The sequence below is a fragment of the Epinephelus fuscoguttatus genome, linkage group LG22 (genome assembly GCF_011397635.1).
Source record: "Epinephelus fuscoguttatus linkage group LG22, E.fuscoguttatus.final_Chr_v1".
NCBI classification, from domain to species: Eukaryota; Metazoa; Chordata; class Actinopteri; order Perciformes; family Serranidae; genus Epinephelus; species Epinephelus fuscoguttatus.
The window spans coordinates 31,136,400-31,163,461 of NC_064773.1; the positions used below are offsets into that span (position 1 = coordinate 31,136,400).

Sequence of the window (27,062 nt, forward strand, 5' to 3'; positions counted from 1 at the left end):
GGCCAACATGCCAAATTGGCTTCAAAGCATGGCACTGTTCAGGGCTTGGTGCTGGTGACCTCGCACCAGGCAGATAATGGTGAGCAGCAAAGAAAAGACAATCACAGTATTTTCTGATATCATCTCATATTGATCACAGGCCCCTGAATTAAATCAAAAATCATATTGTGGCAGATTTTGTGATCTCAGTAAATATCAGAACTCTGTCCTAAGGTTCCATATAATACCTTATTATGGTGAAACTTATGATTAACACTCTTATATTTTGTATAGAAGCTTTACAAAACTACATGTGAGTAGTTGCATGTAAGTTTGTTGTCCTTAATATGACACAAGCTACAAAAACACTGGATCCTACATTTCCCATAATGCAGCTTAGTAGCATTTATCCTTAGATGCCCTTTGCCTGACTTGACAGAGCTTCTCCAGAGACACAGAAACATTATATAACTGTTTTTATTGGCTCTTTGATGAGTAAACTGCCTTTGACATGTGAAAACAGCAGAATGCCCCTTTAACTCAGAGAGGCGCTAAACTCTTGGGAATCCCTGGAAGTATAAATACACACAAGTGTACCATTCTGCTGTGTTTGTGTGAAGTGTAACAATGAGTGCTCACATATATCCCTCTTTACTTTGGGTTCACAAGGCTAAATTTATATTCATGAAGAGAAATGATGAAACAAAGTAACAGCAGAGTGTTTGACTCTTTGCTTTTATTCAGGTAGCAGCATCAGTCAGCACTGTCCTACTTACACACTGCAGCTCCTCCCAGCCCTGCAAAGCCACACACACTCACACACACATTCAGAACAGAGTCAAACTTCACACAACTGCATACTGAACACACGCACATGTACAATCACACACTCACTCACACACACAAACACACACACACACACCTGCATGACTGCACCAAACCCCTCTGAAGCTTCCCTGTACAGAGAGAGAGTAAGAGACAGAGAGAGAGGCCTCTAGTTTTAATTTGGTGTGTTGTTGTGCAGTCCTGCAAAATCAATGATTAGCCTAAATGTGAAATTAACTTGACCAAATGATTCCAACTCTAGGTCCACTTACATTTTTTCTAGAGCTTTCAATGATCTTCATCATCAGATGGAGTTTGCTCAGTTGTCATGGAGGTGACTTTGGCCCTCCAACATTTCTTATTTGTACCCCTACCCTCATTTTTGAGTGCCCTTTTGCCCCTCAGAACAGAGTTACACAGGGTAGTGTTTCTGTGCAATGGGACCACCCTTCACAGCCATCTAGTCGAAGATTTCTCCTAAGACTCAGTTTGGAGTGTGCCTCTGAAAAACCTCCACTGGGAGGGCCATGTAGCCCTAACACGTCACCCTTCCTCTAATCCACCAAGGATTGGGACACCCTACCCCCAGACTGAACGCTCAAGAGAGGTAAGGACTTTGTGGTAGGAGCAAGGGGTGTACTGGCATTGAGCCTTTGTTGACATGTAAGCTTTTTAGGACTTGTCATTTGTGTTGGCTTTAAGTTGAGAATGAAAATTCATTCTTCAACTTGGAAACAGTAGTTGGCAGAACAATCGCCAACAGTCACAGCAGTCCTCTTTGATTTTTCAATTGTCTCACATATTATTGATCATATTTCTTGGGCATAAAGTGGCAGGAGATGTGTGACTGAACGGGACTGAAGTCTGATTTCTGTGACACATACTAGTGTGATTTTGAAAAAGGTGTGAATACATCTGTCTCCTTTTGTTTCTTTTTACGTGTCTCCAGTGTAAATACGTCAGTAAGCAATTTGTGGAAATGGACTCTGCAGTCACCTGGGATAATGGCAGCTGAGCTACACTAAAATGAATCTTTCAAGCAAAAGGCAGTAAGCAGCTCTAGTGATTTCTATACATATGATCACAAAGTGAACTGTTGAACACTCTCAGACATAAAGATGCTGTCTACAACCATGTAGAGTTCATCAGCTTGTGCCCATAGAGGTCTTTTTTAGTTCTTGGTCGAACCTTTTAAAAAGGTCCAACCTGGAACCCTTTCAGAGAGTTAAACCCAGAACCCAACATATATGGTTATACCTAGAACCATCTGTAAAAGGTTTAATCCAGAACCGTCTATGAGAAGTTATACAGCAAACCCTTCTATGGTGTAATGGTACCACCCAAAACCCACTCTGGGGGTTCTATCCAGAATCCAGAATCTGACTACATTACCCATAGATCTCTCTACCACTAATCATGCCTGAGGTCAAGGGAACCAGATTTCATGAAATCACTACTGCAGCCTTTAGTATTTCAATAGTGCAGTAGGGCCGAACCGAATCAAGACTAATAAAAGATGCCAAGTACCAGGTACCTGAAAGAAACAACCAATAAAAAAATTTTGGCAGACCATGTGGTTTTGTATGGCATAAAATGATGGTAAAGATATTAACTATGGTAGAGCACAAGTAAAATTAATTAATTAATTAAGGGGATTTAAGGAACATATACATTTACAGTAAAAATCCCATTTGAAACATTGGTAAACTTTCAGTGTTTGAGGGTAAGGATCTTTTAACATCTATGCTTTCACAATCCTTGAAGATCTCTTTCTTGCAAAGAGGGTTCTTTGAATGAAAAGCGTTTTTAAGGGAACCCTTTGTATTACAAAAAACAAAACAAAAACAAAAATCTTGAAGAACCCTTTCTTTAATATTGATTCTTAAGAAGCAAATGGTTCTGGGTAGAGACCCAGCTCTTCAGGAAGAACCCTTGTGGAACCCTTATTTTTAAGAGTGTAGTGGTCAGCTGATCCCTGATCAGTATAAACACTAAATGATGTGTCATCATTTCAAGCCTTTATTATATTTAATATAATATTTCATATCCCAGTAAAATTAAACTTTATATACCAAGGTAAATTAAAAAAAATACTGGTATGGTTTTAAATATTGTCAAAAACACAGAGGCTCATCTTTCTATTGAACTTTAACAGAGATATTGTATTAAAATGCATTGTGTGCAGCTCACATCCTGTGCCACCAGAGGTCAGTCTCTACTGGTGGAACAGGCAACTGAGTTGGCAAACATGGCGACTGCCAGTGATGGGGATAATGTTACAGGACTGTAAACAACTGGCAACAACTGTAAAATTGCTTGAAAAAGCGAAGAGAGCCTGTGGAACACAGAAAACTCCCCGGTCGATGTGGTGGTGGGGGTAGCAGGTAGCGGCACACACATACCATCATACACCATATACCCCGCTTAAATTTCAGGAAGGTATGGAGTAATAGATACCACTAAAGTCTAATTAACATACTTAACATTCTTAAATGTCATTTCTTACATCACTATCGTATTTCTCTGTTATCTGTACTCCCTTCATGACTTTATCAAACTTAAGCTTTATCTTATTATTTAGTAGCATGCTATCCTGATACTCAACAATGATGCTATGATATCTTTATCATATGGTGTGAGTATAATATTATAGCCACTGTCAGTCAGTGTATTCTGTCTTCACACTCTCTAGATAACTGGGTGGATTTGTCAGTCACAGATGCTACAGCAGTTAAACAGAATATGACCACACCCAGCGCGATGATGTTTGACAACATAGACAGGAGAACACACACCACTGCAGCGTTATTGGCTGCTGCTGTAATGTCATTAAACTAGAGGCCAGAGTGAGAAGAAAGAAACAGAGAGAGGGAGGAAAGAAAGAACGTCTCTCCTGACTGCACGTGGTTGACTTTCTCTTTCCTTTCCTCCAGGTCTTTCTGACAGTGAGTGGGGGAGACACCACCCTCCTTGCTTTACCCATCAGGACTGTAAACACGCTGATAAATAATAGTGATTGTTGGAAAGAAAATTAAATGGTGAGCTCAGTGATTGGTGCTTGGCCTGCTCGGTGTGGTGGGGCGGCAGCTTCGCAAGCTGACAGGACTTCCAGCAGGTGTTTGTGCGGACCGGCATCAGTTTAAAACACACAAAATAAAAAGCACACTGCACCAGCTAGTGTCAGATTCTGCGGTCATAACAAAACACTGGAAACAATCTGTAGCAGCACACTCAGGCTGATGTGGAGATACCCTGAATATCAACCGCATGGACGACCTCCAGCCATCTTTGCACTTAACTTCCCTTGTCATACGAGGAGGAGGATTTATTCTGATCTGCATCAGCTATGAAACAAATTAAGCAGCAGCAGATGGTTGGCTGGCTGGCTGGCTGCTCGCCTCAATATCTGAGTGTGTGTCACTCGTCACAATGAGATTTTCAAAATCTGTGTGGACATGTTTACCGCTTTGTCTTATCTCGCCGCCTGGTGACGATTTGCATTTGAGTCGGGGTGTGCTGTCAGTCAGGCTGCTGCTGCTCTTTGTTGGCACTTGGAAGGCGTGCAAACAGAATGTAAGCCCACAACGTTTCACATCTCCTTAAGCTTTTTGCTAAGCACTGTCCTGGAGGAACAAACACACAGTCGCACTTTTCATCTACCTGCACATACACACACTTGCACGCATACATACATAATGTTACACACAGCCCACAACTCTGTCACTGCTCTTACAAATATGGCAAGGCGTTCAATGTATGCCTTTCTTGCCTGCTGTCTGTCAGATTTCAGGGCCAGAGCTCAGGGCCCACACAGTCGGGCTGAGCAGTCACTCATGTCGTCTATCACAGCTTTTACATCCTGGCAGAAATGATCTCCTCCTGGATTATGTCCACCATCCACAGCAGAGGACAAAGAATGGACATAAAGACCCTTACAGTCCCACACTGAGGGTCAAACGTTCTAACAAATTCTGAGGGACTCAAGTCTCAAAGTATCCCGATGGCCTCACATGGGCTGTCCGTTTCCTGTGCCCCCCCTCTTCCCCAGCCCATGGAGTGTGTCAGTAGTTCAGGGCTGGGGACGTGAGGGTCTGCAGTGGTGGCTAGCTGTTGTTCTCAGCCGTCATGTATTTTAGAGCGGCGAAGCCATAGCGCCGCGACATGTTCTGCTGGAACTCCTCCTTCAGGGTCTTGAGGCAGACCCGGTACTGCTTGTTGGAGCGGAACTTGGTGATGTCAAAGCTGGGCGCATGAGGCATGTGGATCATGTAGGCGTTGGGCAGCACCACAAACTCATACTCCTGCAGAGAGAGAGAATGACAGGGAAAACTTTCAGTCTAAATTAGGCATGTCAGTTTCAGTTAATTTTGCTCTACACTGCCCGACACTCGTCAACTGGTAACTAAACAGATCTTTTTTTTTTTTTTTTTTTGGTTGGAAAAAAAAGAAAGAAAAAAACAAAAGCAAAATGACATCAAAATGAAATACAAGAGACCTTTCCGTTTTGTCTGGTGCTAGTGAGCTTTAGCACCACATTTCACTGTATTGCCGCAGAAACATGGTGGCCACCCTCCAGTGTTCCCCCAGGTCACCTGATTGAGTTGGCGGCTTTATTTTGGGCTACAAATCCCCTTTAGCATTGTTAACAATGTTAGCACCACTAGCTGTGCTGACACTGCTAATGGTGCTAACAGAACCAACAGTGATAACATAGTTAGCAATGCTAAAGGGGGTTTGCGGCTAAAAATTGAGCCGCAAACTCACCAGGGTGACCTGGGTGGAGACTGGAGTGTGGGCAAAATGTTTCCATAGCAACGCTGTGGGGTAGGGATGGCGTTACTAGTGGAAATCGCAGAATAAGGAGCACCGTTAGCAAGCTCCCACCAGACCCAGGTGGTGCACAGTACAGTAAACTGAAGAGTAGTAAAATTAACTGATAGACCGACATGCATAACCTGTCACATATATTCTCAGCGGTCACCCTACTAACAGATAACTGCTGAACTGAGAACTTTATTGCTGCACCTCATGTACTATAAAGTTGCATTGGTTGTTTTGTGGCCTCATCCAGCAGACACAGACCAACACCATCATCTATTTGGAATCAATTTTGTCTCCCTCTGAGAGATGTAAGTGCAATCCTTTTAGCTCCTCCAACTCCTGAGAAAAATATGAGAAAGCTGTTGCTGAAAGTTTGACTATGAAATGAACACTCACTGCTGTATTGTAACAATTTCCTTTCACATTGACTCACCCTTTTGTTTCGTCTGTATTCATGCTACAAGTGAACTGTTCTTAACATGTTGTCAGGCTTGGTTTACATCCCAAAAAATCTGTCTTTGTCCTTGTTCTGATATTCCTACTAAGTTGTTTACATGGCTAATGAAAATGAATATTCTGCTAATATTCCCGTTTACATGCAGCTATGCATACTCCGAGTAATGTGCCTTAACATGTTGTTTATCACATCAAAATATGGAAAACTGGAACAGCCGAACACTTGTACCATTTTGCTTCTTTGCATCAAAATAGGATTTTTCTTTTCAAAGTTTCCTGCCGGTGGTGGACTTGCTTGACCATGTCAACACAGCCTCCCTCTTTCATTCCTTCGGCCACCTTTTCGAAAAGGTCGGCGTTGCGATAATCGCATATATCCAAAATCCTGTTGATATCTGAATATTTCATAACATTTAAACACTGATGTTTTTTTGTGTTTTTTCCCTTCTGACCAGAAATGTGGCCCTTTCTTGTGGGCATGCATCTCTACTCAGCCTTGCAAACTGTTAGGTTTGTGTACAACGTATCCATGACAAAGAAAGAAAAAGTCTTCATTCTGGGACATCTGAAGGAATATGCTTCTTACATGACCAGAGTATTATCTTATTTGGAATAGTAGTGAAACATTAGTGTGCATGTAAACATAGTCACAGAGAGCAATGTTTCAGTCCATTAAAACGGGAGGAAAAAGACACTAATGCTAGTGACAGAAATTAAGATTAGACCATAGACTGTTTTTGGGGGGCATTTATGCTTTTCATTGTTTTTTATAATGTTATTACGCTGGATGTTCCTTTTTTAATGTGGCCAAAGATTCAAATAATGAGGTAAAGATATGTAGAAGCAATCCCTGTGAGCAAAAACCTCAGGCTTCAGATTATTCTGCATACTGTGTCCAACAGTTTTTTCTGCTTTCAGGGCCGAGGTCATTGCCTCCAGGCACGCTACCGCTAGTGGCATTTTTTTTCCCCCAAGCATATGGCGTCTAGTCCAACCCTACTGTTCTGTCATTGGCTGGTACTAGCCCTTACCATGACCTCTTTGCCTGAACCACCTCAATGCGTCGATTTGAGCATGTGAAGAGATTAAAGTGAGAGACTGAAGCCATACTAGTGACGGTCTTATGAGGGCAATGGGCTGACAAAATTGCAGACTTTGTCGTGGGGCTGGAGTTGTTGGCCCATGCAGGTCTGTACTGCAGTGGCACTGTTGTACAGCTGTACAATGGCAATTAATATGTAAAGCATTACTTAAAAACACTATGATGTCTGCAGTTGACACAAAAAGTATCAAAAATACCAAAGCTATGAACATTAAGCAGTCATTTCCTGTAAAGTAAAGCATGGAGAAGAAGAATACTGAGGCATTAAGCAGACAGATTAGACAGGTAGATATAAAGTAATAGTTGGGTTAAGTGGAGTAAGGTACCTGTGCGTCCAGCTCCATGATGTGAGCCACCTTGTTCCAGCCGAAGCCCACAAAGCGGCGGTCATACTCAGGACTGTCTCTCCTCACCATGACGTAGGGCTCAAAGTCGGCTTCCCACTGCACCCTGTAAGGCGTGGTGGCTGTCCGCCATTTGGCAAAATTAGTCGGTGCGTGGCCTTTAGTCCACACATGGTACCTGGGAGGAGAGAAGAAAAGGTTTTATCAGACTCCTGCTGGAGGGAGTGTGAACTACGCTCCTACAGCCAGTCTTTGTGAAAAGGGCTGCGATTTATGGTTTCAAAAATATCAGGTGGCATTTTGATTACAAACCTCTCTCTGTCTGTATCATAGAAGGTCTTAAAAGTCTGGACTTTATTTATTGAATGTTTGTTTACCTCACACTGCAGGCCAAATCATTTTTGATGGGAAAAAGTTTGGTTGTCTCTTTTTGTGTCCGTGCCATCATAACACTTCTTTCTCCACCAACCGCCAAGATAAAAGAGGTATTTACTGACTGCAAATTCTGGGTGGGTGAAGCAAAGTGAGTGTGACTGAAGGAAGCGTGACCGCCTGTGAGGGCTGCACACAGACGAGAAAATGAACAACCTCCTTCTCCAACCATACCCGAAAATCTTACCGGCATGTTGTCACTGCAATGATGACTGTGATAAAAACCACAACTATACTATAGCTGGTTTTAATTGAGATATATAGTGAGAGCAAAGGCTAACAGAGCAGAAAACAGAGGCCTTCCCCCTGTTTTTGCTCAGCCTCACACACCAGCAGAGAGAGTTTCCAGTGGCTGCGGTCTTTACTAACCACTGTTCTCCTGCCTGCTCCGAGTCCAACCTGCAAATCATAGAAGACCAGGTGCACCTTAATACATAACAAAGGTAATAGTGATCAGTTTTAAGTTCTAATTTCACCATATGTTTATCATTGACGTTGTAGTCTGTATTGGTGTTATACAGGACTGCATTTTAGTGAGAGGTTTTTCTAATGTTTCCAACAAAAGGTGCTGAATATGAGATACACATATGAATATGATGAGGTCCAGTACAACCCCACCAGTAACTACACCCTCAATAATAAACTTACAGTTGGATTAACGCATGGATTACATTAGGTTGTATCAGTGTGCCAAAAAAAGTTGCTGAGGACTGAGGAGGGTATGTTAAAGGAGGCAAGAACTGTTTTTGATAGTGTTTGTGAAGTGCTAATTCAGTGAGAACTTATTTTTATTCCAAAAAATGTACTGATTGGCTCGTAACCCCAGCCTCAGTTAAATATTTCTGGACTAAGCCCCTAGGCCCAGTTTTTCAAAAGTAATCTGATTGGATTTCGGCTATCAGTTTGGATCACATCTTGAAAATTGGTTGTTCAAAAGGAAAGTGTTGGTGTTGGCAGGGGGTAATAACTAGAGCAATACTATTACTTTTGAAAAAAAAAAAGTAATGAGTAATACATTACATTTTTTGAGTAATGAGCCCGCCCAACACTGACGGACAATGCTTTAAGTATGGATGTTGCTGCAAAGAAACTACAAATTCTAACACATGCATGCTCCCAACATTTGACAAACAAAATCTAATCAATTCAGTCTTGCATCTAGGTGGATGTTTGTGCCAAATTTAAGGAAATTCCATTAGAGTGTTCTTGAGATATCATGTTCAAAAAAATGGGACAGACTTGAGGTCACAGTGACCTTGACCTTTGACCAGCACAACTAATTAGTTAATTGTTGAGTAAAGATAAAGGTAAAGGTTTGTGCCAAATTTGAGGCATCTTGAGATATTGCAATCATGAGAATGAGACAAATGTATGTACAGACGGACAGACAGGCAACCCAAAAACAAAATGCCTCAGACCACGGCTGTCTGAAGTCTTAGGCATTGACCTCATTTAGGATCCTAGTGGCCTAAGGGTAGAAGCTCTCTCAGTACTGGCCTGCCAAGTACTCTTATCTGCTAGTTTGAGATCAAAAGACAAAAACAAGCCTTCACCCACATTAAGTATCTAGAGGAGGAAACACTGTTTTGTAACCCTTACGATTAATTCTTTCAGTTCTTCAAGGTAGGATATCTCTGCTTTACACTGTTTAAGTGGTTTTAACAATCCTCTAATGGGCTCTAGGTGCTAATATACAGCGTTTAAATTCTATGTCAGGTTTGTCCATGCGTAAACAAAGTCCAGCCCACACACAGTCTTGCAGCCATTTTTTGATTGCTGTGGAATCTGATATACATGTTTTTTGACAGATTTTTGTCATATGTTATATGTGTACTTTATATATTTTGTTTTTTGAGACTTCACCTGAGCTGTAGCTTCTTGGTGCTTGTCAGAACTTGTCGAGAAGATACAGTTTGTGTCTTAGGGAAAAGCTGTACATCGATGTCACTCAAGTTATTTTTCATAAGAGAGTTTTCAGTCACATTCCAACAATTGAACATCCCAATATAACTGTCCATCATTTTGATTGCTTATTATCTTTTCTCAGTTTTATAAGATTTTGTGTTTTATCTATTGCTGGCTCAGCACAAGTGAGCCTCTCGCAGTGTGCCCCTGAGGCTTAGATAAAGATCTCAGTCAATGAATGAAAAATAGATTAATCAATATTACTGATTTACACAACTTCTACCACAGACAGGGAAATAAAAAGAGCTGCTGCAGTGTTTTGTTGAATGAAAACCTGACGACTCTTGGATATTACTGGCTTCAGAAACAGAGATGTGACTCACCTGAAGGTGAAGAGTGTGCCCATGTCTAGCTGAGAGAGCAGCTCAGCCTTGGACTTTGGGTATGACAAGCGATATCGCAGCGTCTCAAAGGCTGGAACAACCAGAGCTTTCTTGGCATTGGCCATGTCCAGCTGCACCACTGACTTCCTACAAACACATACAGAGTGGACTGGATTAAATACTGTGTATTACTACAGCCTGCATGTGCATGTTTAAATACCTAAAGACACAACAAGCTAAGTGTAAGGGTGTCAGTAACACTGTCAACTTCGCTGTTTTCCATCTCCACTTACCTGAGGTACTCGTACAGGCCGTACATGGGCAGGAAGTCGATGTCTGATAGGAACATGTAAGGTGTGTTGACCTGCCGCATGGCCACATTACGCAGCAGGTTGACTGGGTAGAACTGTCCCTCTTTGTAGACAATGTGGTAACCAACGTTCCCTCGGCTCATGAGCACCTCGGAGCCCTGCGCATAGCGCAGGAACTGCTGGGCCTCAGCATCGGACAGGTACAAGGCCAAGCTGATGGGGCCTTCCCAGTGCTTACAAATGGCCTCCAACATCTGGAGCCTGTAGAGACAAAGAGACACAGTGACATCACAAAATATATCACATTACAACACCAGATTGGGATGACCGTGGCTTAAGGGTTTGATCCCTGGCCCTTGCAGTATATGTGTTGAAGTGTCCTAGAGCAAAATACTGAACCCCATTCTGCCATGAGGGTGTGTAAGTGTTTATCTGATAAACAAGTAAATGGTAAATGGACCTGCACTTGTAAAGCGCCTTTCGAGTCATCTGACCTCTCAAAGTGCTTTTTACACTACGAGTCACATTCACACATTAGTGAGCCTACCATAAAAGGTGCCATCTGCTATTCAGTTTTTAACACACTCACACAATGATGGAAGCATCATCGGGATGATTTGGGGTTCAGTATCTTCAGGATACTTCGACATGCAGACTGGAAGAACCGGGGATCGAGCCAGTGATCTTTTGATTAGTGGACGATCTGCTCTACCTCTCAGGTGGTAGCATGGTAGTCAGGCCACTAGTGTATGAATGTGTCAATGAGTGAATAGTGTCTGTGTTGTAAACAAATGGCAACCTCCTGAGCTGAAAACTAGTGCCAATGCGTAAGTGCCAAAAACAGTTGCAGTTCCTCAAACGGCCACTTGAGCAAGTCAATCCCAATACACTTCCATGTTAAAATGCAGAACTTTATAGCAGAAATAAACATGTTTACAGCCTGGTACAAAACCGGTTTTGGTCGTTTTTTTCCTCAAGTTAAGCATAACTAAGGGTGTAGCCGCTTTGAGTGACAGGTGGGTGCCATATGTTGACGAGTTGCTACCATGGTGACAATGTTGGTCAGATGACATAACCATGGTGTAACCCCCAATTTACAGTAGCTGTAACTGTTGCTATTTCAGGGTGTTTTCAGCATTTGGTTGTACTAAAGGACCCTCTAAGGAGTCGGATGTTCACTTTTTCAGGTAAGTTTATTTTGTTTGAATGGTTTTAAGGCCATTTTTGCATTGCTTTCAAAATAAGCATTAGCATTATCATAGTTAACTATAGCTATAAATGCACATTGTTAACCAAGGCAGCAGCAAGCATTAGGGTTAGCCACTAATTGTTGTTAAATATGGTCACTTCTGGCTCCAGGTGAGTCCACAAACCACGCTATGTGCATTATTTTACACAATCTATGGTTGTAAAGTGCTTTGAGCGTTTGCAAAGACTAGAAAAGCACTGCATTATGTTTTTAATGCAACATAATGAAAATGGTAGCTACCTCACAAGTATAGATACACTATACTACAAACACATTTTGGTCTGCATTAAAAATGTACTGACACCCAGACCTAACCAACAGGTCTACATAAACATTCTAGTATTTAATAATCGTTTAACTGCACATCCTTGCAATCCCCCTTGAAAATGGCAGGAATAGCAAAACAGAACTTTAAGAATGTGATGATTGTGTTCTGATAAGTACTGAACCCTGTGGCTGTTTCCCACTGTTTGTTTCTCTTTGACTTTAAAAAGTGAGACATGTCAAACAACATAACCATTTACATTAGCTATCATTGCCCACAGCTTTTTTTTTTTCTTCATTAAGATACAGAATAATGAGTGACTCAACATTGACCTTGATATGCAAATTGGGTACTGATATCAATTTTATATTTGTTACAATATAGAGGGCTTGTGACAGCCCGTCTTAGCTTAGATTGGGCTTTACTTTGAAGAGTTCAGCTTTAAAAACAGTTTTATTCAGGCTGGCCTTTGCTCAGTGTCACTCAGTCTGAATATGCATTAGGCATCTGCTGTAAAGTGGTGATGCTCAAGAGGGAAATAAAATTCATAGATGTTATTTTTTTCCACTTTACTGAGTTAGGTATATTTCTGTTTTTTAAACTGAAGCCTCTATGCCTTGATTCGTAAAACCAAGTCCTGTCAATCTCCTTTCCTTCCCCCCTTCAGTTCCTCTGCATGCTTGCCACCACAGCAACTCTACAGTTCATTTGGTATTCTATCTGAAGGTGAGGTTGTGTTATTTTCTGAGTGTCTAACACTGTTTTAGATCTGGAATATTTCCCTCCACAGAGCCACCATGGGCCTTATTAAAACAAGCCACAGTCTAAAGCAAGAAATGTTTCCTATACTTCCAGGATAATACTGAGTAGAAAACACAACATTCTAACAATATTAAAACGGGGCTAAGGTGTTGTTTTTCCTGAGGGTGACTTAATACACCATGAGGTTGTTTAAATCAAAAGGTTATGCTCTTGGGAGCATGAACATGCTCCAAAGCATACTAAACCTCTAATCTGATGGTAGCACTTAGGTCACCAGAGTTATTAGCAACCATCCACTGCCATACATATCCATTAAAATCTAGCTGATGCATGTTATGATATGATTCATATCAAACAGCAACCTCCAGGGCTGAAAAATGACACCAACGCACCAGTGCCAAAGTCTGCAGCTCATCTAATGGGGTTGGCTCCAAGAGCAAGTCAGTCCCCGTAGACCCCCATATTGAAATGCCCAACTTTGAAGCAGAAATAAACATGTTTACAGCCTGGTACAAAAAATGGTTTTGGTCTCTTCAGCTAATATTTTTGTCTTGGCAACTTTGCCAGGGGTGAATTTCTATATAACTCCCCTGTTTAAATGTTATTGAGGGTTATAGTTATAAAGGTGGGTGCCATTTGTTGACAAATTGCTACTCTGGCAATAATGCTGGTTAGGTAACATAACCGTGGCATAACCCCAGATTCACGGAATATAGGTGTAGCCATGGCTATGGAGATTTCAGTGTATTTTCAGTTCATGAAGGTTATTCAAACATTTTGGTCACTTAAAAAAATCTTGTTTAGCCTTTGGTTGTATTAAAAGACCCTCAGAGCTACATAAAGGGACTTCATAAACCAATGGGAGACGTCATGCTGGCTACTTCCATTATTTTATACAGTCTACAGGTGAAGCAATGGTGTGTGGACAGATGGAGGAACCAATGCACCATTCTTATGTTCTTCTATTGGCAGCTAATGTCACATACCTAACTTATTCCACTGAAGTCTACCCCACTATTGTATATTACCTTGAATAATGTGGAAGTTAAATGATTCCCAAGAGGGAACTTTTGTTGTGGCATAGAATTAAAAACAGGTAACATAAGAGCACAAGAAAACAAAGACAGTGAGATTTAATAATATCTTATCAAAAAAAATAATAGGAGAACAAATTTGAAGCCACTGGGAGACGTTTTTCCAATTGTTGTGATGAATGTTCATCTTTCTACTCTTACTTCAATTACTGCTGAGACTCAAAGCTTGCTCAGCCTGGCTCCCAGTCTTGTTTGGGTAAATGCTGCACACCTCGAGGCTTATTTCTGCCCCCTTTTACCATCCTCAAGCCAGCGAGAACTCAAAGAGAGTATAGGAGGACATTTTCAGACATGCAATATCCCCAACTTCATTAACCAAACAAAGCTATTAGTTCAGTCAGGAGACAGGATTAGAGCGGCTGCAGCAAAAAATCATTCTGTTGACTTTGCCAAATTAATCTTAATGAATTCTGCAGGCGATCTCAAAATTCAGGCATTTTCTTTAATAGGGGAGAAAGCTGCAAAAAGCAAAACACTGTCACATCCTGAATCTTAACTGTACCTTTGTACAACAGGTTCTTGAGGCAGGGGTAACGGACATAGAGTCTGTAGCTTTCAAAGACCTTTCCACATTAGTTTCTGTGTATTAGAGCAGTAGCTTATGAGCCAGTTAGAGACCACTATATTTACATTAGAGACACTTTCAATGACACTCCAGCTTTAAAAGTACCCACTCCCAGTAGTTTGCATGGACTTACTTAAAGGGACAGTTCAACACCAAAACAAAAGTACATATTCTCCTCTTACCTGTGGTGCTATGTATCAGTCTAGATTGCTTTGGTGTGAGTTGCTCAGTGATGGAGATATTGGCCGTAGAGATATCTGCCTTCTCTCCAATATAATGGAACTAGATGGCAGTCAGCTTGTGATGGAAAACCTCAGTGAAACCTTGGTTGGAAAACACTACTAAACTAGCTAACTATATGTAAACTAGCTAAAACTAGTTGCACCATTAGCAGCTACAACAGCACAAATGCTGTTTACACATTGATGCAACCTGTATGTCACCATCTATTTTTTACAGATGTGTTCCCTTGAGGTAACTGTGTTGATTTAGCGTCAAACAAGACTGCAAGCAGTCACAATGTTACAAAGCTTTGTGCTTCACAAAGACGTCTAAGGGAGTTTTTCTGTGCCACCCTCTCTTGTGACTAAGCGGAAACATCAAGGGCTGAAAAATGAAGCCAACGTGGAAGTGCCAAAAACTGCAGTTTTCTGAGTGGCCACTTCAGGCTGGCTCTAGAAGCCAGTCAGTCTCCATAGACCCCCATGTTACCACGCCCAACTTTACAGCAGAAATAAACATGTTTACAGCCTGGTACAGATAAAAGTTTGGTCTCTACGGCTAATTTAAACATTCATGACATCTGCAAGGTGGGTTTATTTTAATATAACTTGTTTACATTTTATTAAGGCTTAAAGTTTCGCATAATTAAGGGCCAGCTGCTTTGAGTGACAGCCTATCTGATTACAGTGTCCTCTGCTTCTCAGTCAGATCCATCACTTGCTCTTCCACAGCACCAGCATAACCACCATAAAACCAAGATGGCGATGGCAAGCCTCTCGCCCAAATATGGTTACTTCTGGCTCAAAAAAAAAACAAGATGGAGATGGCCAAAATGCCGAATTTGATGCCTCAAAAAAGTAGCCCACGAACAATGTGTAATGTCAAAGCAGCTACGTCCATTATTTATAAAGTGAATGGATGTGACCAAGGACTACAGCTCTACAAATCTGATGGACCCAAATTGTACTGGTGAGAGCACCGAAATCAATAAAATAAGAGGCCACAAAAATAAAATATATACCAGAGGTGTGGACTTGTGTCATATGACTTGGACTCAAGTCAGAGCTGAGTCACAAATTTGATGAGTTTGGACTTCACTTGGCAAAATGAATATAGACTTGAAACCTGACTTGGACTTTAACACTAATAACTTGTGACTTCATGTGGACTTCAGCCTTTTCACTTGAAAATACTTGATGCTTTTCCCCAAGCCCAAAGATAAAAATGTATGTTATTTAAAAAGTGTTCCATGACTCAATACATGTCTTTTCATTTCCTGAATCCCCTAACATTAACACTATTTATTTGCAGCAAGTCTCCAGATCCACTTTGTTTAAACCAATCTGACAGCGTCCTATCAAGTTGCCGGAGAGAACCATAAAGAACTATTGTTGCGTTGCTGAGCGCCAGCTGGAGAAAATGATACCAAAAATAATTTAGTTTGCGTACAAAAACTATGCAGTAGTCAGCAAAAAATGAATTACAAGACCAGCAGGCTGAAAATTACAGATGGGATTGCAACAACTCCCAACAAAGTTTTCTATACGTAAAAAACAAATTTTTAAAAGCATTAATTAGAAAAAAAAAAACTTAATTCATTATTTCTTAAAATGGCTTCATGTATGAGTTTGGAGAACTAAACAAGTCATAATGTACTCTTCATCAAAGTTTAGGACTGGGACTTGAATGTCTTGATTGTGGATTCGACTTGGGCCTGAGTGCAAAGACTTGAGACTTACTTATATTTTCCAAAACAATGACTTGTTCCCACCTCTGTTATAAATTATAGTCCTCTGATATCATTACTGCTTAGGGCAAATCACAAGCATGGAGGATATTGGAGGACTTTAATCTGGACAGTCATTCAGTCCACTTCAAATGTCTGCAGGGATAACCCTGAGTAACTTTAACAACCCAATCCCATTATAAGAAAAGAAACAGAGAGAGGGAGCAGATATATATAACTACTGAATATATGGACCTTTCAAATGGAGGCGAATATTCTCAGAGGGCTTTCATGTGTGTGCATGTCATGGAAAAGACTCTGGACAGGAAAACTATCAGCGGATACAGCGAAAACATTCAATATGTAACAGCAGCACCATGAAGAGCAAATTGGTTCCAATTCTACTCCACCTCTTCCTCTCTGCACTCCACAGGCTCCCCAGTAATAGCTATGTGATGAGTCTTACAATTGGGGATAAAGGCGTGCACTTTCACAATTTCTCCTTGAAGCTATTTATGGTGAGTGGTTGAGCAGTCACTCTCAAAGGTGGTGAAGTATTTGTGTCACGAGTGACAGAATAGAGATGCAAATTCAGGGAAGGCACTGATATCGGATCCTTTTACCCCGCTGTAAATTCCCATTTCATAGTTTGCGTTCAATGATATCCTCTGTGCTCCTCAACAGTCTCCTGGATAATTTAACCGTTCCACAGGTTTATATTATGAACATAATCAGTTGTAAAAACTTTGTTTCTGAGTAATCCTGCTTTTTGTCTCATTCATAGTTGGTCCATTCTTTTTTTTTGGTGGGTAAAAACAAATATCTCTAATAACAGAGCAAAAGTTTTCTGGTAATCAATGCAATCTATGATTTTATTACTACGGTTTATTTCTGTTGTGCATGATGCAACGCCCTCTGTTGATGAGACATCATTGATAACAGTGTTCAAACTGGTGAAAATGCGGACTGGTTTGCTAAATAGTACAAAGGATTTAAGAATCCTGAATGGAACCAGTTCAAGAACCAGTTAATTTGGTAGAAAAGAGGTGCCAGTGGCTAGGAATTGACTGGTATCTGGCTGAGAACTGACTGCTAGTCGATGTGAATTTTCGCATTGCGTTACTTGCGCAAGTTTGAATGCTGGAAAATGTTGTGTTGACTTGCTTCATACGTGTGAATCGATGAATGAACTTCCACCAGTATGTCCTTGGCGTCACACGTCCTTGGAGGATCTCAATGCTGATTGGCTATCACGACATGAAATGGTCACTCAAGTTCAGATTTTTCAACTCTCGCGAAAACGTGTATGACACAAAATTGCACTATTCACTTAATTCGTGCCCCTTAATTTGCATCAATCGCATCGCGTCCATCACGCTTTACATTGACTGTACTTTTAATTCACTGACACAAATTGTTTTATTCATGTTTGGTGTCAAGTGCCTGCATCTGTAGCACATAGATATTCATAATATGATTTAATAAGGAGAGTTTGATGTTCATCTGTGCCTTGGAACTGCTCTTATTTCCTGTTACTTCACATAATCTATGTGAAAAAGCATATGTAACTTGGACTGCCCTCTTTCACACCTAAGCACACCTGTGTGACAGTTGCAGAACACGGATCTCTCAGAAAGTTCCTCCTTAATATGCAGTGGAGTGTTAACACATTTATAACAGACTATCTTTTTAGCGGACTGAGCTTTGTTACTGGTGTAGAACAGTACCTGTCCATAGAAAGCTGGGCGACCAGAGTGACGTCTGTGTTGTCAGAGCTGGGCTCATACTCATAGTGGAGGAAGTAGAGGTGTGTTCGGTGGACGGTGAATCGCTCTCGACGAAACTCATAGCAGGGATCATCTTCATCCAGCTCTGACAGAGTCTTCTGAAGCTGCAGGCAGAGAGGAGAGGGACACAAACAGTGAGACATTTTATGGACAGAAGGTTAACTACTGAAGGTGACTGCATCACAGTCTGTGTACTGCCAGTGACTTTCTATCTGGAAAACTACCTTCTGCACCATTATCAATATAGGACAAACAGACAGATCATACATCACTTTACATTCACCAAACTGTGCCAGGGCAAATGGGCTGTATTTACAATACTTTCATCCAAAGCTCTCTTATTCATCCATCCACACAGACTGACACACAGATGGCAGAGAGCTGCTGTGCAAGGCCTGACCATCAGGACCAAATTTTTATTTGAGGTTTTTCTTACACTTTGATGTGCTCAGGAAGGATCAAACTGCGGACCTTGCAATTAATTAAACAACCTGCTCTACCTGCTGAACTAAAGCCTACCACAGTAGGGTAAAAACCATATCTGTCTCTGAGAAGCAAGATTTGTTTGTTTGCTTTGTTTGCTCACATTGTCAATGTTGTAAGTCTTCAAAATTTCAATCTCAGAGGCTGCCACAGAGTAACAAAGTTTTGTATGTGATATCATATACCCTTAGCCAACTGGCATAAAATTGCTTCCAAGCCATTCAAATTCACTGTATGCCAACTTGGATAAAAGGCCTTCAAAGGGCTCACAATATTTTAATTAGAGCACCTATAATTCCATGACATCTGATCAAACAAAAATATCATACTATATCATCGAAAGCTCTAGAACATCTACTAAAGGACCTTGAAGAAAGTTATTTATTGTGGCATGTGATGGACAGGGAAAACATTTCTGATCCTTAAAAGCCTGTAAAGTTCAAAGCTAAAGCTAAAAATAGCTATGAGTGGAAAAGGCCAGGCTCATGTCATGTATGACAAATGCCAATAACACCACCTTACATGGATTTTTATATCAAGCAATGTGTGAAGGTGACATCATGGACAATCTATGAGTTGTGTATCTGTTAATCATACAATTTTTATAAAATTAGAAATAATTAACAGGGACATACAAATGCAAACCTTCCTTCTATAGGACGATAAGGCATAATGTCTTTTACCAGTTAGGAACCGATGATACATTTCTTGTTATACATTAAATACTGTGAGTCAAGGCTGTAGCCATGGAGTCAACACCGGGGGGGACCAAATCTGCATGCCCCCCACCCCCCTAAACACACACACCCTTACTTCCTGCCATTGAAATTCTAAAGTAAAATATGTAAAAATTCACTAACACATAAGACATGTTTCTTTTTTGCAAAACAATAACCATTCCCGACATCAAAATTTCATAACACTTTACAAAATCCCAATAAACAGTTACAGTCATTAATATAGCCTATGCAAACTAATTGGTTAGTGTAAGGGAAACAATGTGGTTTGGGAAAAAAAGCAAGCAGCAAACTCTGGGGCTGAAAAATGAAACCAATGTGGAAGGGCCAAAAACTGCAGTTCCTCAAATGACCACTTGAGGCTGGCTCCAAGAGCAAGTCAATTCCCATGCACCCCCATGTTAAAACGCCCAACTTTACAACAGAAATAAACGTGTTTACAGCCTGGTACAAAAAACTATTTTGGTCTCAACAGCTAATTGTGCTTAAGACACCTAGAAACCTTCACAGAGTATAGGTGTAGCTGTAACTGTTGCTTTTTCAGTGGGTTTTCAGTTTATGAAAGTTAACTGTAATGTTTTGGCCACCTAAAAAGTATCGTTCAGGGATTGGTTTTACTGAAAAGACCCTCTAAGGAGTCGGACGTTCAATTTTTTTCAGTGAGCACATTTTCTTAATAGTCAATAGTTTCTTAATAGTCTTCCAAATATGGCCACATCCAAGATAGCAATGGCCAAAATGTCAAATATGAGGCATCCACAAACAAATGGGTAACGTCATGGGGCTCTAGTTTCCCGGCACAGCGCAGGTGGCGCAGGGTGGCAAACCCCGCGCAGAGCTAGTTTCGAGCAGCGCAACCCGAGGCGCGCTCAGTTTGGTAGTTTGGCAGACTGAGGTGCGCTGAGATGGGTGTGGCGGCGCAGCAGGGGGAGGTGTCGACAGATCCAGCTTGGCAAAGTGACAGTTTCATGCCAAAAGGCTTCGCTGAAGGTGCGCTAAAAGCTCGCCAGCTGAAACCAGGTCTACTGTCAGTGCAGGGGGAGCGCAGCCGGTGTTAAGCCGAAGTTTGGCTGACCGGCGGACAGTGCGCACATGTCACCAAAACCTCACAGGCAGGTTTCCATAATGTCAGGCACATTAACAATGCAATAAATAGCCACAAAACCACTATTCATTGCAACTATCTGCAATCAGCACATAAATGTATCTCTATATCGACTGTCCCGTCACATCTGATGTCAGATCAAAGGGGATTGGCACCGTTTGGCACGTTTGGCACGCGTAATGGAAACCCAACCTGATTTGATTAACACAGCTGCAAACTAATGAGTTCACATCCCTCTCAGCCAACCACAAACAGCCACAGCATCAGATAGGGAGTATATATTCAGCATCAGAAACAGAGTGAGACTGCGAGAGAGAAAGAGAGCAGACCTCCCGGACCAAAACATAAGTTTCCTACTGGGAGGAGTTTGGCCGTCTGACGCTGCTGCTCTCTTCTGCCATGGCGAATTGAGTAAACTCTCATTACACCTTCGCGCGGCGCATTTAAGGGCGAGGAGAGGGGCTCATTTGATTGGTGTGATGTGTGTAAAACCCACTCCACGCCTTCTCTCCTCCCTCTTTCTGACTTGCGCCGGTAGGAGGGACAGAGGTGGGAAAGAGGAGTAGCTGCGCCAGGGCGCACGGTGTGCCAAACTTCCAAATCCGCACCCAGTTGGTGAAGCACAGGTGCGCTGCGCCCTCGCTGCGCCTGGTCTGCGAAACTAGAGCCCATGGTGGCTAAGTAAATTATTTTACATGTCTTTAACTGTTGGTACGTAAGAGTAAACAGACCTTTGACTCGAGTGTCACATGCTTTCCTAAATCACCCATCCACCCCAAAGTTCTCCCTACACAGTTTTAACAAGGGTGTACTACAGCGTCATACCACTACAGCCTTTGCTCCTGGCATTAGAGTCATGACTTATATTGCCACTAGAGGTCTTTGTTGGTTACATATAGACCTGCATCATACTTAGGCATTTGAATAAACTACTGATACTGTTGGTTTTCACTGGACAACTTCAGTCTGCTTTGGGGTGGTTATGCTGGAGTAGCATGGATAATAAGTTTTGAGGTTTTCAGGGCTCTTCTGTGTCCCAGTCTGCCACTATGTACCACAGACCCAGGCTTCTAATCCTGTATAAGTCAATTAAGCACCAAGCTGTTACAATTTAATGCAAATAAAATGCAGTTTTCCAATTAATTCTGCCTGATTAGCTCTTGTCATCTTTATTTTGTCACACACGCACAGTGATACAGTATTTGCTGAGCACAAACCTGGGGCCCTCTGCAGAGTGTGTGCATACAGTAAAAGTGATCTGTTAATAGAGCAGCACATCAAGCAAAGTATGAATGGATGTCAGCATTCTGTCCTCAGGTCTATGTAACTTGTTCAAGAATTTAAGTGAAGATGAGCTGAACACTGGAATCACTGAAGCTCAACAAAGCACAGTCGTCTGGTGGAACAGCAGAGAGAAGTGGCTGAGGGGCTGTCAGTAGCAGACTTGGTGTGTGGCATTGCTCTGCTTTGAACAGTGTTATTAGTGGAGCTACAGTGAGTGACTGGGCTGCAGTGGCACTGTGGCCCTGAAGGAGCCCGGTCTTCAATGTGCTGCTGGAGCCAATCCCTCAGTGACTTCATTAGTCTAATCATCACTTTAATGGGATTTAAATCGCTGCTCAAACTCTGAAAAATTGAGTGAGCAAACTATTTCCTGAGTTAAGGACACATTAGAACTGAGTGTTGGTAAAAGCGGCTTTTACATACCATGATGGGAAATTATAGTGTGATTAACTGACCACAGAGCTGACACTTAAATAATTCTACGGCCCATATTGGCTGGTCCATAAAAACCCAACTCCGGACAATGGTGACCTTCAGTAGGTCAGAAGCTGAGGAGGTGTGAAGAATCAACTGCCCAAGTGATAAAACACCAACAGAGAGTTTATACAGTATGCTGGGCACTCACGGGATGTGTCAAAACCTCTGTAAGCTTGTGGTTGTGGTGCAACCACGTCTACAGTCAAAGTGATTCCACCTGTTCTGAATGGGCTAGATTTTTTGTGTTTTTTCAGCCTAGTCACCAGAAGAAAATGTTGGCATTGCATTTCCACAACCCACCAATACTTTTGTAAAATTGTACATACATATCATATCAACTTTTCTAACGTGTCACAGTATATGAGCTGACTTTGTGATCAGTAGGTGAAGGGGATAAAGGATGGTCTAACGTGTAGACAAGATGCCTGCCAAGCTGCAGACCACTGTTCCAGACCAAAAAACAACAAAACCATTTTTTTTTTAGCGATGGCTGTGTTCCAGCAGCTTCTGAGCCACCAAACACAGGTGCGGTGTTTCAACTGGGGATAGTGCCACAAAAGCTGTTGTTTCTTCCGAGACGCTGCTGCCAGGATAACGCAAAGGAATGTTTTTGAACCAAGACATCACTGCATTTCCAGCCAGGATTTTTTTTTTTACTAAGACACTGCTTCACTTCCAGTATGGATAATACCACAAAGCATAGTTCTCTTTTTACTGTGACATGGCTGCATTTCCAGCTGGGATAGCGCCATGAAAAGCTGCTTTTTTTTTTTTTTTTTTTTTTTTAACCAAGACGATGTGTTTCCAGGTAGGATAGTGCCACGAAAAGCGGTTGTCTTTTTACTGAGACACTGCTGCCTTTCTAGCAGGGATGATGCCACAAAGGATTTTATTTTTTATACTGAGACATGGCTTCATTTCCACCCGGGAGGGTGCCATGAAAAGCATTTTTTTCTTTTTGTGTAGACACTGCTGCATTTCCTGCCAGATGATTGTTATGAAAAGCATTTTTTTAAGCAAGACATCACTTTATTTCAAGCCAGGATAGTGCCATGAAAAGCAGTTTCACTGAGACACTGCTTCATTTCCAACTGGGATAATACCACAAAGGTTTTTTTTTTTTTTTTTTGTTTTTTTTTTACTGTGACATGGCTGCATTTATAGATGGGACAGTGCCAAGAAAAGCAGTTGTCTTTTTACTGAGACATGGCTGCATATCCAGCCAGGATAGTGCAATGACAAGAGGCTGTTTTTTTCACTGACACGCTGCTGCATTTCCAGTTTGGATAATGCCTCAAAGGGTTGTTTTTTAACTGAGCCATGGCTTCATTTCCAGCTGGGATAGTTCCATGAAAAGAGAACGCATTGGTTAGAATTTGGTCAAAGGTCATAGATCAAGGTCACTGTGATCTTATCTGTCGCATTCTCATTTACATCGTATCCCAAGAACACCGAAAAGGAATTACCAAGACATTGCATTTCCAGGTAGAATAGTACCATGGAAAATGGTTGTTTTTTTTTACCAAGGCATCCCTGCATTTTTAAATGGGATAGTGCCACGAAATGCCATTGGTATTTTACTAAAACATTGCAGTGTTTTCAGCTCGTCATGCCTTGGTGAGATTAAGTATCCTGTGGAACGTGTTACCGTGATCACACAGAGATTGTGTGTGTTGTTCCTCTATTTAATTGTGTCCTTAGTCCCTCAGGCAGAGTTTGATGGACAGAGTGGATCAACAGGGTCCATAGTTCACCTCATTAACTCCTCCCTTCAACATGTTCCTCCCACCAAGATGGAAATGAAGCATCATACTCCAGCTGACAGAGGAAGCCCCATCAGAGAGACATGGGTTTGGAGCATGTACGGTCTGTGTCTCACAGTGTGGAGTCTACATTACCTCCTGTACCCACAGCTTAATATTAGAGTTGTTTGTTTAGTTCCTTACAAGCTACTATAAAAAGAATGGTAGAGTTTTTAAAATGCCATATATCAATCAGCAGCACATAAAGCAACAATTCTATTTATATGGCAAGAGTCAGTTGGCTTTTGTTTAGGACAAATGTCATTTTAAGAGGCGGTACAAGACAGCTCTCTCCTCAGAAACAAGGGCAGCTCCTATCTAACTGGACAAACAATCCACACACACAAACAGTGCACAACAACTGCAGTGCAGTTGCAGAGTGTTAACGTATTCTTTTATCAGGGAAAAAAATGGATTAAAGCCATATCTATATTCCCCAAACTAGGGTATCCCATAGGAAGGTGTATGGAGCCAGGAGCTAACATTTTCACAAGGTAAAATGCTTTGTGTAAGGGTTTCATTGTACACAGAAGTCACACTTTGGTTCCTATCCCCCTGTAGGAGTCAGGGTCTGGTGCGATTCAGTACAGCAAAAAACATTCTTTCAAACAGATAGTAGTGTGAGTGTTAAAGACAGACACAATCTTCCTGCTGGGGACTGAGGTAACATTTTGCCCACTGGCAACTTTGGAAATGATAAAAATAAGGAACATTTCAAACACTTCCATTCTACACTGATTTAAACATTTTCCCAAAGGGGCAAAAGGTCACAACAGGCTAGAAAACTGTAAAAAAAAAAAAAAAATTGTAGATAGAAACTTCTACAACCCAAAGTTTATCCACTAGTTTACCATCACACTTAATATCTTTGGCACTAAATTCCCACCACAACCAATCATACAGAGGCAGTTCCACCTACGTTCTCACTGTTGTGGTCAGCCTCGCTGGGACAGCCAAACAGCTCTCGCCGCAGCAGATTGCCATCGTACTCCAGGAAAGTCAGATAGAGATTCCGAAAAAACTCCACATGCTTGTTCTTCACTCGCAGCTTCTTGGGAGAATTCCAGTGGATCACCTAGCCAGAAGAACCAAAGAAAATGACAAAGGTTATCAGTTTAATATTATTATTATCATTACTGTTTTTGTTGTCAAGCTCAGATCAATTGACCAAATTAACCAAATCATAAACCAAATTAACCAAATCATAAACATCCTGGTCGTGCTTGGATTTGAGCAACTGTCGTTCTAGCTCAAAGTCTTTTCCCCATATCTCCACTGCTGCTTTGAAGAAAAGCCTTATAGCCACTGTATGTAACAAGTGGCTCACTATTTCTTTCAGAAATGATAATCCTAAAATTCACTTCAAAATATCTTCATACATCAAAGAAGGACATGAGCAGTAGTTAAAAAAAACAGAAATAAAGTTTCCTACAGCAACTTATTTTAAGAAATTAAGGATTCAAATTCATGGACACTCTGAACCACAAACATCCGTAATACCTAGGAATTTTGACCAATTCCCAAATTTTCAGCATAACGTTCAGCACCACCTTCACTTATCCTATTAGTGCTTACACCACATCAGTGTCTTTTAGAAATTAGTTGCCTGCAACTCTAATGCCATTTCAGCTTATTTCAATATTTCCATTGTGCTTGTACCTCACCCTTTACTTCAACATCTTCCAGCACTTATACTGACAAAGGTTACCTCTCAGCTACAATTTTAAACGTCCTGCACTGCTTACACAGATAGTTAACACCTCAACTGCCACTTAAATTCCTTTCAGTACCTGCAGTGACAGTGCTAAACCTTAACTGCTTCAGGTTCTTACAGTGTTTCCATTGATGGTGCTTAGACCTCAGCCTCCACTTCAACTTACTTTTTTCAGCGCTTATCAATTCAATCAATCAATCAATCAATCAATTTTATTTATAAAGCCCAATATCACAAATCACAATTTGCCTCACAGGGCTTTACAGCATACAACATCCCTCTGTCCTTTGGACCCTCACAGCGGATAAAACTCCCCCCAAAAAACCCTTTAACGGGGGGGAAAAAAACACAATATACTTATACTGCTTACACTGAGAGTGCTTACAACTTAACTAGCACTTCAACTTCTTTCAGTACTTCAACTTTAGCTGTTACTCCCTTAAAAATCAAATTTCATGCTCTACAGACTCACATTTAAAACATTCCTTTCAAAGGTTTCAACTGTAGCTTCTCAGCAGATGCAGGCACATGCACATTTTCCTCAGTAAATTTAGCTAATTCTGTATTATGCAAATTGTCTTGTGTTTTAATAACATAAATGGTTCATGTCAAAAGTGTTTAGCTTTTGTTACAGGAAAGGCTTTTATAACAGAAAAGCTTGTGTCTAAAGAGCACTTTACAAACAGACTGCCAACTTTTGGACAAAGTCTAATTTGATTACATCTTGTAGTTTCTATAGGAGTCAAATCCTGTGTCTAATCTAGTTATTGTCATGCAGGAAACTAGAATTACCGCCTCATGGCTATATGCCTCTGCGAACCTGTCAAGTTGCAGAACAGTTTGCATTCATGTCTGTGATAACATGGATGCTTCCCACACATCTTCCCCCGTGAAGCAAAGAAGATCTATGCAATCAGCCCAGCGTCAAGGTGAACACTCAAGATTAGTGTCACCAATTCAGTATCTCACCAAATGTCCTGTTCCTGAGTTATGAAAGTGAGTAATGGCCAAAAAAGTGTTATTGCAGACTATAATGATGTCATGATAAAGCTGACCTTTGACCTTTTGGATGCAAAATGCCATCACTTCATCATTATATCCAATTAGACATTTATGTGAAGTTTTTGTCAGTGTCAGTATGTATTTTTGAGTCATGGCTAAAAACATGTTTTGTGAGGTCACAGTGACCTTGACCTTTGCCCTTTAACCACCAAATTCTAATCAGCTCATTC

The 27,062-nt window shown here is 41.2% G+C and overlaps 1 protein-coding gene across 1 annotated transcript in view; it reads right to left on the reverse strand.

Annotated features, from left to right (window-relative positions):
- Positions 1–485: 485 nt before the first annotated feature.
- Positions 486–27,062, reverse strand: part of large1 (LARGE xylosyl- and glucuronyltransferase 1) — a 157,869-nt gene continuing 131,292 nt past the window's right edge. Inside the window, exons 10-15 of the mRNA XM_049566449.1 lie at positions 25,036–25,191; positions 18,169–18,332; positions 10,541–10,819; positions 10,248–10,394; positions 7,510–7,705; positions 486–5,105 (exon numbers count right to left, since the gene is read on the reverse strand). Of these exons, the coding sequence (XP_049422406.1) occupies positions 4,908–5,105; positions 7,510–7,705; positions 10,248–10,394; positions 10,541–10,819; positions 18,169–18,332; positions 25,036–25,191 (1,140 nt within the window). The 3' untranslated portion in view covers positions 486–4,907. The remainder of the gene's footprint in view (positions 5,106–7,509; positions 7,706–10,247; positions 10,395–10,540; positions 10,820–18,168; positions 18,333–25,035; positions 25,192–27,062) is intronic.